At 40.9% G+C, this 12,805-nt stretch overlaps 1 protein-coding gene across 1 annotated transcript in view; it reads left to right on the forward strand.

Moving 5' to 3' along the window:
• Positions 1-381: 381 nt before the first annotated feature.
• LOC122553027 (metabotropic glutamate receptor 1-like) overlaps positions 382-12,805 on the forward strand; it is a 299,057-nt gene continuing 286,633 nt past the window's right edge. The window contains exons 1-2 of the mRNA XM_087991568.1: positions 382-552; positions 1,286-2,085. Coding sequence (XP_087847694.1) covers positions 503-552; positions 1,286-2,085 — 850 coding nt within the window. The 5' untranslated portion in view covers positions 382-502. The remainder of the gene's footprint in view (positions 553-1,285; positions 2,086-12,805) is intronic.

The raw sequence follows: 12,805 nt of genomic DNA on the forward strand, positions 1-12,805 counted from the left end.
GGCAGGAGTGTTCAGGCAAAGCGCTTTCTCACAGCAAGCCTAGCCGACCGCAAATGAGAGCTGACAGAATAATTGGGTCCGCCTGGCTAGAGGGAGGACAGTGATCATCGCAATGATCACAGGTAAGTGTCGAATTTTAGCTTCTATTTCTGGGGGTGGGCAATTCGGCTGTGAGAGGTACAATTTGTTGGCTCACTCGTGTAAATGCATCGACATTACAACCCCCCCCCCCCCCCCACCACCACCACCACCCTACACCCATGTTGTCTTGACTTGCTCGCGATTGGTGTGGGCAAGTCTGCTCATTGCGTTTCTGTGCCGCACACCCGGGAAACATCAGCTGAGTCGCCGATCTGAACTCCCGCCAGTAACCTGGCGAAAGCTCCGACTTGGACCCGTGCCTGGCGTTAACCATGTTTGAAGAAACCACGACGAACTTTAGTTAAGGAGTTCGCAAGCGCTTGAGCGCGGTTTGCAGAGTTGCAACGGGTTGGCGCTGACCATGGTGCTGAAACTATCCCTGTCTCTGGAAGATGTCTGGCCCAGAACCAGGTATTGAACTCTCTGAATCTATCAATAGGTGCAATACTGAAAAAGTGTGGTTAATACAGGGGCCGCGGGGAACTGAATAAATGTGAAATACGTATTAAATTGTAAATCTGCTCCTGCGGCAGATATGATTAATCTTAACCTCGATCTTGACCGTCTTCTGAGTAGGCTGCAGTGCCGAACAGCCTCATTCTTGTTCTCCCCGTGTAGATTAGCTGTGCATTGGAATTGGACCAGTTTTAAGGCGCATTTTATAGCCGGCAGCTTCCTTTTATTGAGTTACTGATTTCAAGGATGTTCCTTTTACCGAGTTGTCCCAACTGAAGGCAGCTGGAAAATAACGGTGACGCGCCTTGGCTATATCCAGGTGGAAAACAGCCAATGTGCGCGTTTTCTGGCCTGACTCAAGCTGAGGACAGTCTCCTGCGAGATATGCTAGTCCACACATCTTTAGTTTCTACAGATCTGTGTGCGCAGGGAGCCGGGTTCTCATCCGCTCGAATTTAAGCAGCAATCACAGTATTTTTTTTTAAAAATAGAGTGCACAAGTTTGATTTAATGTTTACATAGACTTTTGCTTTCGCTGTACATTAGGGTCGTTCTGACACCAAAATTCTAGTTTGGCGGTAAAACAGCCAGCTCTCTTTTCACTGTAAGGTTTATCCATATTACCCAGATTTGTGTGTTTGGAATTTGTGACCATCTGTCTTGTTTTTTTTTAATTCCCCTTCTCTAGTCGCACCTGTAGATCCGGACAGACTGAATGCCCCTTTCCACACCAAAAGGTTTGTCTCAATACTTGCAGCGGAAGGATGGTTATAAAAAGAGTAGGAAGCTGCAAGCAGCTTTGCATTGACATGCTGACCCTGTGGCTGCTCCTCATACCGGCCACCCTGTGCGTTCAAGAGCCAGAGGTGGGGAAGAGAGTCCTGCTCTCCATGAATTCGGTTCAACGCTCGGTGGCGCGAATGGACGGCGACGTGATCATAGGGGCTCTGTTCTCAGTGCACCACCAGCCGCCGGCGGAGAAAGTCCCCGAGAGGAAATGCGGGGAAATTCGCGAGCAGTATGGGATCCAGAGGGTGGAAGCTATGTTCCACACCCTGGACCAAATCAACGCCAATCACAACCTGCTGCCGAACATCACCCTGGGCTGCGAGATCCGCGATTCCTGCTGGCACTCGTCCGTGGCTCTGGAGCAGAGCATCGAGTTCATTCGAGATTCCCTCATCTCCATGAGGAACGAGAGGGATGGACTGACGCAATGTCTTGAAGGACCGGGCTCAGAGACCAAGACGCCCATAGCTGGGGTCATCGGACCAGGCTCCAGCTCGGTCGCCATCCAGGTCCAGAACCTTCTGCAACTTTTCAACATTCCCCAGATCGCCTACTCGGCCACAAGCATCGACCTGAGCGACAAGACCCTCTTTCAGTATTTCCTGCGGGTTGTACCCTCCGACACTCTCCAAGCCAGGGCCATGCTGGACATTGTGCAGCGGTACAACTGGACCTATGTGTCTGCTGTTCACACTGAAGGTAAGGAATAACCCGGTTGTGGACTCTGTTGCGCGTTTGCATTTTGGCTTTGCACAGGTTTGACTGCGGAATCAGCGACTGGCAAGAGGATTGCAACTGTACCTAGCTCTAACTTCGCCCAGTTTCTCTCCCCAGGATTGTCTGCTTTCGTTTCAGATTTCCAGCATGGGCAGTCTCTGGGGCTGAGCTCACCAACAGCAAATGGAAACAGTAGAAAATACCACTTTAGGTCTTTCTTCATGGCTTGCTCCCAAAGAAAAAGCCTTAACTCTTCCAGTCTAGAAAGTAAAGCATTAGCTGTGCGTTTGTTGTGTGTAGGTCCGTGCGTTGAGCCTCACACTTTCCACTTCGACTAGGTAACGGTGTAGAGTTTACAGTGTATCTGGGTGCTGTTCACTTGAACCCTTTTGAAGTAGGTTGCAGCCTCTGCGGTATACGCAGGTGACTTCAGCTTTGAAAGTAGCACCACACTTCAAATTGAAGCCCCTCGTCTTGCATCAGAAAGTGGTGGATACAAGCCCAAACACATGAGCGCGAGTGACACTCCAATTTGACCATAAGCGAGTATTGCATTGTGCTGTCTTTTCATGGGAGACGCGAACCTTGGGTACCCTTTAGCCATTCACATGGAGACTGAGGAAGCGTCCTACAACAACCCCTTCTTGTTTAGTGTGAGGGAGGTCAGTAACCATACAGCCACCACTGAAACCTACAAAATGAAGGAGAAAAGCAGCAAGTCTGACAGCATCTCTGGATAGAGAGAGAGAGAGTTGCTCTTTCTCTCTCCACAGATGCTGCCAGACCTGATGAGTTTCTCCAAAACTTTGTGCTTCAGTTTCTGATTTCCAGCATCAGCCTATATCAAAGGGTATGCCACTGACCTGAGTACCTCACCCAGACTATGTTCTGGTCCTGGCCAAATTGAATAAAAGGACCAGAAGTTCATTCCAGGCATCTGGCATTACTGTGATCTTTGGCGGTCCTAATTAGTTTAATTTGGAACTCAGGCCCTGAAAAAAATAATTGTGTTATTCTGTGACAAGTGCCCCAACCCAACTCTACTTATAGAGTCATACCACATGGAAACTGACCCTTCAGTCCAATTCATTCATGCCGACCAAATTTCCCAAACTAAACTAGTCCCACCTGCCTGTATTTGGCCAATATCCTTCTAAGCCTACCCATTAAATGTTGTAACTGTACCTGACTGTCCTAGGATAAGGGTATTGCTGGTGAGACCTGCATTCATTGCCCATCCCCAGTTGTTCATGGGAAAGTGAGCCCTCTCTTCCAATCGCTGCAATCTACGGTGAAGCCCTCTCTTCCAATCGCTTCCCAAAATGGTGTCAGGTAGAGAGTTACATGTTTTTGAGTCAGTGGTGTGTAAAGAACAAGAATAAGTCACCCCGTTCAGACTAGTATATGATGAAGCCAGCTTCAAGTGGTGGTCGTTGGGGAGGGTGTGAGGGTGGCTGAACAGTACACCTGATAGTGTCATCATGCACTTGCTTCCCTTGACCTGCTAAAGTATGAGGCCACATATTCAGAAGCACTTAGTTCCCTGCATGATCAAAGAGCTACCTGGAAAAAAAACCCATTCATTTTACGTCAAGGTGGGGCTATTGGAGCTTGCAGGCTAAAGATAGTCTAGGCTTTTTGCCGGAGTAGGAAACCCTAGCCATTGTTTCCAACTATTAGCTTAGTCCAGTGCTTCCCAAATAATGTTCTAATGTGACCCCAATATTAACTTGAAAGTTAACACCTCCCTAGATGCCAACAAAAAAAGATACAAAGCATTAAAGTAACATAGTAACATTCAATAGATAATTATTAAAGCTAATATATTTTACTTCATTTTAGAAACATAAAAATCTGTTGTTTTAAATACTTTGCAAAACTTATAATTTTACGTACTCACCACTCCATTACTTTATCACAAATCTTGGTCAGAAGCAGCGGACACAATTAGTGTTCATATTTACATTCACCATTACTGATCTATAGCAACGTCACATAGAGTCATAAAGTTATCCAGCATGGAAACAGACCCTTCAGTCCAACTGCCAGCCAGGTGTCCTCAGCCAATCTAATCCATTTGCCAGCACTTGACCCACGTCCCTCTAAACCCTTCCTATTCATATTCCCATCCAGATGCCTTTTAAAAGTTGTAATTGTACCAGCCTCCACTTGCCAGCTCATCCCATACACACACAACCCTCTGCATGAAAAAGTTGCCCCTTTTAAATATTTCTCCCCTCACCTTAAACCTATGCCATTTAGTTTTTTGACTCCACTCCTCTGGTGAAAAGACCTTGGCTATTCACCCTATCCATGCACTTATGATGTTATAAAACTCGATAAGATCACCCCTCAGCCTCTGATGCTCTAGGAAACAAAGCCCCAACCTATTCGGGCATGACCTATAGCTCAAACCCTCCAGTCCCAGCAATATTCTTGCAAATCTTGTCTGAACTTTTTCAGGTTTAACAACATCTTTCCTGTAGCAGGGAGACCATCAAGGATTCCTAAAGACCATCTTGACACCATTGACTTCAGTGTAAAATCAATGAAATAATCTTGTAATTTTCTACAGAGGCTTTCAAAATACATAAAACAGTATTCATAATCAGAAAGGCTGCAGTTTTATTGTGAATAGCAAGTCACTTACCTGAAGGTGGAGTTTCATGCCTCCCAACCCAGGATTTGGCTTTAGGAGGAATATAGAGACTTCTGAACAGGCATCAAATATAATGTGCGATAGTCACTGACCACTGAGGGGTTCAGCCAATTTATCCATATTCCCCAATGACAGAAAGCTCAGTAAAGCTCATCTGCCCACCCATGCAGACTGTAATAACCCTGTCTCTATCTGCCACCATTCCCCCTTCTGACACATTCATTAGTCTGACACACACACACATTGACCAGCAGAGGTACAGCATTTTGAACTGATGTGTGGCCATTTTTAAATTAACTTAAATACAAGAAAAACACTCAAGACTGACGAGCACAATGAGGGCAAGGATGACTGGCAGCTGGCTTTTGATGTTGAAGTGCAGTTTCAGTGGTGAGGAAAAAAAACATCAGTTCCTTTGTTTCTGTAACCCCCCCTCCCCCTCCATGAGAGATTGCAGATTCCTAGAGTTTGGGGAAGATATTCTCAAACCAACCTGTTCAGAAACATTATTACACACCTCTGGAAGAGGTGGGACTTGAAGCTGAGCCTTCTTGCTGAAAGGTAGGATTACTATGTCTCCACAGAGTTTTGGAATGCTGCTGTAAGAAATGAGTATCAGCTGACTCATTACTCATGAATGATCAATGGGACCTCTTTATTCATCAGTCCAAAGTCCACACTGCATTCTTTGCATCATATATTGTACTGCACTTACCTCCTCAACCATTTTACTCAGCAGTTATCCATCCACTCATATCCCACATTGTAAAGCGAACTGACGCTAAACTCTCCATACCCTTTTTAAAACTGAACATGAGCCAATAGCCCTGATTGCACAGTTCACAATCTGTTTAAAGATGTAATTTGTCCATAACCCACAACATTTTTAATGCCACAATTGTAACATCAATCTCGACTGTTTCTTTAATTTTTCTATGGATATCATTCGGAAGGCTGACATTTATTGCTCATCCCTAGATTTGATGAAAAATCATGGTGAGCCTTCTTAAATAGGTTTTCTGCTGAAATTTATTTGAAGTAAAATTATATTACCATGCTCCAGTTTGATTTGAAAGTTTGACACTTGGCATAAGCAATTGATGCAGACTGGAGAGTTTTGGTTCTCCAGATGTTTGTAATAATTTCCAATTGGTATTTTCATCATTAGTGCAAACACTGATACAAGAATATCTAAAGAAAAAGAGTAGCTAAAGTAAACATTAGTCCCTTTAGAATTAGAGAGTGAAGAAATTATCAATAGCTATGAGAAAATAACAATCACACAACACAAATATTTTGTCTGTCTTTTTTAGAAGACATTAGTTTCATTCCAGTAATTTATTGTAACTTAATATCTGAAAAAAGATAAAATTAAGGAAATTAGTATCTATGGAGAAAAGGTATTGGAGAACCTATTGGGATTAAACTCTCTCAAATCCCTGCAACCCAGATGGCCTACACCCTAAGGTTTTAAAAGAGAACACTATCAAGATCATGAACAGCTCGCTATAATTTTCTTAATTCCCTAAAGTTTGGGAACGGTCTCAACAAATTGGAAGTTAGCCAACTTTTTCAAGAAAGGAAGGACAGAGAAATCCACAGGTTACTTATCCTAATATTAATTGTTGGGAAAGTACTGAGATTTATTATTAAGGAAGACTTAACAATGTACTTTGAAAAAAAATTGTATGAATAGAATAAGTCAATAATGGTTTTTGCCAAAATAAAGTCCGGTTTCACATTTATTGGAGCTTTTTTGAGAATTTAAATGGTAAGTTACGCTATGGAGAACCGGTAGATATTTCACACCTATGTTTTCAGAAGGCATTTTATAAGATGCCACATAAAGGATTAAGGGCAACTTAAAGGCTAATTATGTTATGGCAAAGATATTAGCATGGATTGAGGATTGGTTCATAGATGGGAAACAGAGTGGGAATAAATGGGACATTTTCAAATTGGCAGGCAATGAATACTAGAGTACATCTAATGACTAGTGAAGTGAGTGAGTGCTGGAAACTTAGCCATTTACAGTCTATGCTATTGATTTAGTTACATTATTTTCTGTCTCTTCATTTTGGTTTGCTGAAGACACAAAGCTAGTGGAGAAGGAGGAGACAAAGAGGCTACAGGGAGGTATAAACAGGTTAGAAGTGAGGGCAAAAGTGGCATATGATTATAATGAAGCAAGTATAAAATTATTCACTTTAGTAATAAGAATAGTAAAGCAGATTTTTAAAACTAAAGTGTGAAATCTGTGTTGATGTTCAAAGACTGCACTTACAAGATATGCAGAAAGTTAACATCCACATCTAGTAAGCAATCGGGAAGGCCTTTATTGCAAGGGGACTGGTGAAAAAGAATAAAATTGATTTGTTAAAATATTAGAGTTTTGGTGAGACCATATTTGGAGTACTGTGTGCAATTTTGGTCTCCACATTTCAGAAAATATATGTACTTGCATTGGAAGCTGTACAACAAATGTTTACTAAATTTGTCCTTGGAATGAAGGGATTGTCCCAAGATGAAAGGCTGAACACATTAGGTCTATCTCATTGAAACATAAAAGATTCTGAGGGGATTGATACAGTAGATGTTGGGAGAGTGTTTCTAATGGTTAGGGAAACTAAAACATAGGGACACAGACTCAGGAAAGAGGCAATTCATTTAGGACCAAGATTAGGAGAAATTTCTTCGCCCAAAGACCTGTGAGCCTTTGGAATTTGTTTTGTCCCAGTGGGTTCTGGAGGCTCCATACGTATAAATTTGATGCTGGGATAGACAGACTTTTATGATTGTTTAGGAAATATAGCGATATGGGGAGCAGGCAGGAAAGTGGAGTTTATGTCCACGATCAAAATAAATGGCACAGCAGCCTTTACAAGACATGTGATGCACTATTGCTTCTACTTCCTGTGTATTCTTGATTTGCACATGGGTCTAAAAATTGGTATGGAGATATTAGCTACTTGATGGTCCTCACATGCAGTGGCAATTTTCTGTCTATTATTGAAAGAGGTGTCTTAACACAATTAATGCAGCTTAAAATTACAAAGGAATGTCACAGAGTGAGAACAATATTCAACTTCTAACATTGCAAATAACTGTTTCTCAACTTTCAAAGACTTTGCTCCAAAGATGCAATTCTAGCATGAAGTCTCATTCACCATAACTTTGTATGAACAAGTTCAGGATCCTCTCTTTGTCACACTAATAATATACGGAAATAATGGAAAATCATACTTTCAATGGATGAACTCAATACTGAGAATGCATATTTCAAACCTTGTTGAGCAAACAGACTTATACACATGCAATGCAGTTGATTAGGTTTCCACACTGATATGAAGTGCACAGTGTTGTGAGTTTAAAATAAGTTCTTAAGTATTGCCAATCAATACTACAACTTAAATCATTAGTACCATGATGTGAATGCCGTTACTGCTTAGCACCAAAACAACATAAATCACCATCTGGTGGATTTTTTTTAGAAACAAGTTCTCAAGGGTTGGATATTGTGTTTTAGTATTTACAACTAATTAATGAGACTTTACTTATAATGGGTTTGAATATTGTATGAGAGGAGAATTAGATATCTCATTCCATATTGCACCTTAGCGGGTAGCCTTTGTAGATTGGTGGACTCATTTGACTCACTAACACAGAACTCTATTCTAATCCAAATATTTTCTGAACCCTCATTGTATGTTGACATTAAATTTCAGGTTGGAATTTGTAAAATTGAGATCTTTACTTCGTTGGATTTTCATTTAATTCTGACCTAATTTCCGAAAGAACAACATATCAATAATATGAGAATATTTATTTGACATGACAACAACAGTAAAACAAAATTCAGAATTTCGATTAAACATAGGGATGTAAAACACAGAAACAGACCCTTTGATCCAATTCATCCATGCCAACCTGATATTCTACATTAATCTAGTCCCATTTGCCAGGATTTGGCCCATATCCCACTAAACCCTTCCTATTCATATATTCCTATTCTAGATGCCTTTAGGGATAAGTGGGTTTTATTACTATAGAACAATTAATGTCAATTTTGAAACGGTGAAGGTCTGCGGTGGGAGTGGGGCACAGTGGACTTATTTGGCTGTATATTCCAGAGATGTTTGCATGATTAGAAAGTATAGGAATTAACTAAATAGACAATACAGTCAGTTCTGCTATAAGGCACATTTCTTCAACATGAATTGGCTTTAAAGCGACTGAGCAAAATAGACCATTGGTGTAGAACGTGAACTTTGCTTATCTGTATTGTCCATAATGTGATTCCAGCCCCATTAGATTAAATAGAGCTATTATTGCACAATTTTCTTATAAAGCTAGATTGCACAAGAACCAAACTTTCGCATTATTTTAGAACTGACTGTACCTCATTGTTATGGCTCCCACATCAAAAGCAAATCTCAGTCAGGATGGTAGTGTAAATGATTGATAGCTTAGAAAGGCAGTCATTTCTTAGAGAGCCAGAGAGGTGTCAGAGATTCAGCCTTTGCTTCCACGTCTTTACATTCATTAATAAAAACTACTTGTTGTATCTGGCATGCGATATGGAAGTCTCACATTCTCAGGTCTGAGATTGCTGAATGGACTGAGGACAATTGCAAATGTGTGAAGTTGTATATTTAAATTTTCAAGCATGCAACATAAGAAATTAATTGCATTTTAGATCACAGAATCTCTACAGCGTGGAAACAGGCTATTCAGATCATGCCAACCCTCTGAAGAGAATGCCATTCAATACTTACACCCCTACCCCATCCCTAGGAGAAAATGACGACTGGAGATGCTGCAGATCAGAGTCGAAGAGTGCGGTGCTGGAAAAGCACAGCCAGTCAGGTAGCATCCGAGGAGCAGGAGAATTGATGTTTCGGGCATAAGCCTCATTCCTGATGAAGGGCTTATGCCCGAAGCGTCGATTTGCCTGCTCCTTGGATGTTGCCTGACTGGCTGTGCTTTTCCAGTGCCACACTCTTTGACCCCTACCCTATCCCTGAATTTCCATGGCTAATCCACTAAGCTACACATCCCTGGTCACTACGCAGTATGGCCAATTCACCTAATCGGCACATCTTAGGACTGTGGGAGGAAACCTGAAGGAAACCCACGCAGACACAGGGAGAATGTGCAAACTTCACACAGACAGTCACCTGAGTCTGGAATTGAACTTGGGTTCTTGGTGTTGTGAGCAAGCAGTGCTAACCACAGAGCCACCATGTTCAAAGATGTATCCTGTTCCGGTATTTTTTGTATGTAGCATTATCCTTCTTAGCTTCAAGTCATCCTCATCTGACTAAATTGCTTTCCAGTCCCTTTCCTGAAAGGATATGAAAGCAGCTCTAGGAGCAGGAGTAAGCTATTTGGTCATTTGAGCCTTCACCACCATTCAGTAAGACCAATGTTCAATCCTACCTTACGGCAACATCCCCTTTAATTGTCTTAATTTTCAAAGGTTAGCTGACATCTGTCTTGATTGCATCAATAACTGAGCATCTACAAATGTGTGTGGCAGACAATTCCAATTTTCCTAACCCTTTAAGTGATTTCACCTCATCTCAGCACTATCCTAAGTCTGCAGTTCCATGTTTTAGATTCCATAGCATTTTCTCACCTGTCAAACTTCTTCCAAGTGTCATGTTTCAATTAGATCACTTTCGTTCTTCTACTTTCCAGAGATTATTGGCATAGACTATTCATTCTCTTAGGACAATCCTCTCATCTGAGGAGCACAATAGTAAATCCATGTTGTACCCGCTTTGGAACAAGTATATGCTTCTTTGTGTAAGGATAGCAAAGCTGCATACCTTACTCCAGGTGTTAACTTGCCAATGGTCTTCAGCAGCATGGTATTACAGTGGTTAGCACAGCACCAGAGACCTAGGTTCGATTTCAGCCTCAGGCAACTGTCTGTGTGGAGTTTGCATATTGTTTCCGCGTGGGTTTCCTTTGGGTGCTCCAGTTTCCTTCCACAGTCCAAAGATGTGCAGGTTAGGTGAATTGGTTATGCTAAATTGTCCATCGTGTTCTGGCATGTGTAAGTTAGGTGCATCAGTCAGGGGAAATGTAAAGTTACAGGTTATGGGAATGAGCCTGGATGAGATACCCTTCGGAGGGTCAGTGTGGAGTTGTTGGTCCTAATGGCCTGGTTCTACACTGTAGGGATTCTAAGATGGATTCTGTGATGACTCCAATAGTCTCACGCCTTTGTAACTAAAGCCATCACATTGTTTGACCACCTAAATTCTTTTATTTTGTTAATTGTCCACGATTCATGTATAATGCTACTTAGTCCCCTCTGAATGCAAACATTCTTCCATCTCTCTTCATTCAATAAAAAGTTCTGCTTTTTCATTTATAGTCCAAACTAGATTATTTCATAACTTGCCACATTATAGTCCATCTGCCATGTTCTTTCCCACTCAGTCACCTTGTCTGTATTCCTTTGCAAGCTCTTTTCATTTGTCTTACCAATTATCTTCCTAAACAACTTGGATATTTTACAATCAGTCCCTTCAGCTATGTTATTAATACAGATTGTATATAGTTGAAATCCAATGACTAATCCTTCTGGTATGCTGCCAGTTACAGCCTGCCAACCTGAAAATGAGCCATTTATTCCTGCTTTCTGTTTTCTGTCTGTGAACCAATCCTCAAATCACATGAGTATATTATTCCCAAACCCCACGAAATGCTATTAGAAAATTCAAATACTGGACATCCATCAGTTGTCCCTTACGTATATTGTAAATTACATTCTCAAAAAATTCTAATTGATGTGTCAAACAATTCCTCTTTCATAAATCCCTCCTGACTCTGCCTAATTATATTATGATTTTCTAAATGTCCTGTTACCACATCCCAGAATAGATTCTAACATTTTGCCTTTGCTATTTCAGGCTAATCAGCCTAGTTCCTCCATTTACCTCTGTTACTCCTTTCACAAATAGAGTTATGTTTGTAACCTTCCCATTCTTGAGAACTGTTCTCAAATCCAAGCAATCCTAGCAGAGTAAGTCCAATGCATCTTATTATCCCTATGTCTGTCAGTTTTAGGTTACAAGACCAGCGGATTTATTGCCACTCCGTGCCATTGATCGGCTCAGGCTTGGAGGGCCGTAGGGCCTGTTCCTGGGCTGTAAATTTTCTTTGTTCTTTGTATTAGATTTTCTAGTGTTATTTCTTTACCTATAAAGTTTCCTTTTCATTCTAACTAGTCCCTTGACTCCCAATTATTTCAGAACATATTTTGTCTTTTCTGCTGTGAAAACAGATATAAAGTATTTGCTTAGTGTCTCTGTCATTTCCTTATTCTTCTGTATAATTTCACCTCTCTCTGTCTTTAATGGAGCCATATTTACATTCATTAACCTATTCCTTTTCTTCATAAACTCATAGATATGCTGACAACAAGCCATTATGTTTCCTTGCTGATCTATTCTGAATCCATTTTATCTTTTCTTAACAATTTCTTGATCTTCCCTTTTGCTGAATTCTAAAGTTTTCAAAATTTTATAGGCCTTTTCTCATATTATTTCTAACTTCTCTTGCAGCCATGATAGGATAATTTTTTTTCTTCTATGGGGTATTTATGCCTTCAAGGGATATTTGTTGGAAATTGTGTATTAATTTTTAAACACTTTCTATTAGTTGTCTGCCAGCATGTCTCTTAATGTCAACCTTTTCCAACTTGTCCTTCATACAGAGGTAGTTTATCTTGCTTGGATGTAAGATCCAGACTTAAGTAAAACATTTGCAAACTGACATTAATGTATTTTATATATACAATAGTTACCTTTCCCCGGAAACCCTTTTCACTACAGGGATGTTAATTAATCCTTTCATATTGTACAGTACTAGATCCAAAATAGCCTGTCCCTAGTTGAGCCATCAAGATACTCATCCAGAAATATATCCTTCATACTTTCCTTAAATGTGCTGTATAAACTACTACAACTAAGTCAGTTTATCCAGTCTATATGCATCCATCATGCCATATAATGTCATTCTATAATTTGG

This window comes from Chiloscyllium plagiosum, unplaced genomic scaffold, assembly GCF_037043375.1.
Source record: "Chiloscyllium plagiosum isolate Xiang-an unplaced genomic scaffold, Cpla_swu_hap1 HiC_scaffold_10, whole genome shotgun sequence".
Lineage (NCBI taxonomy): Eukaryota > Metazoa > Chordata > Chondrichthyes > Orectolobiformes > Hemiscylliidae > Chiloscyllium > Chiloscyllium plagiosum.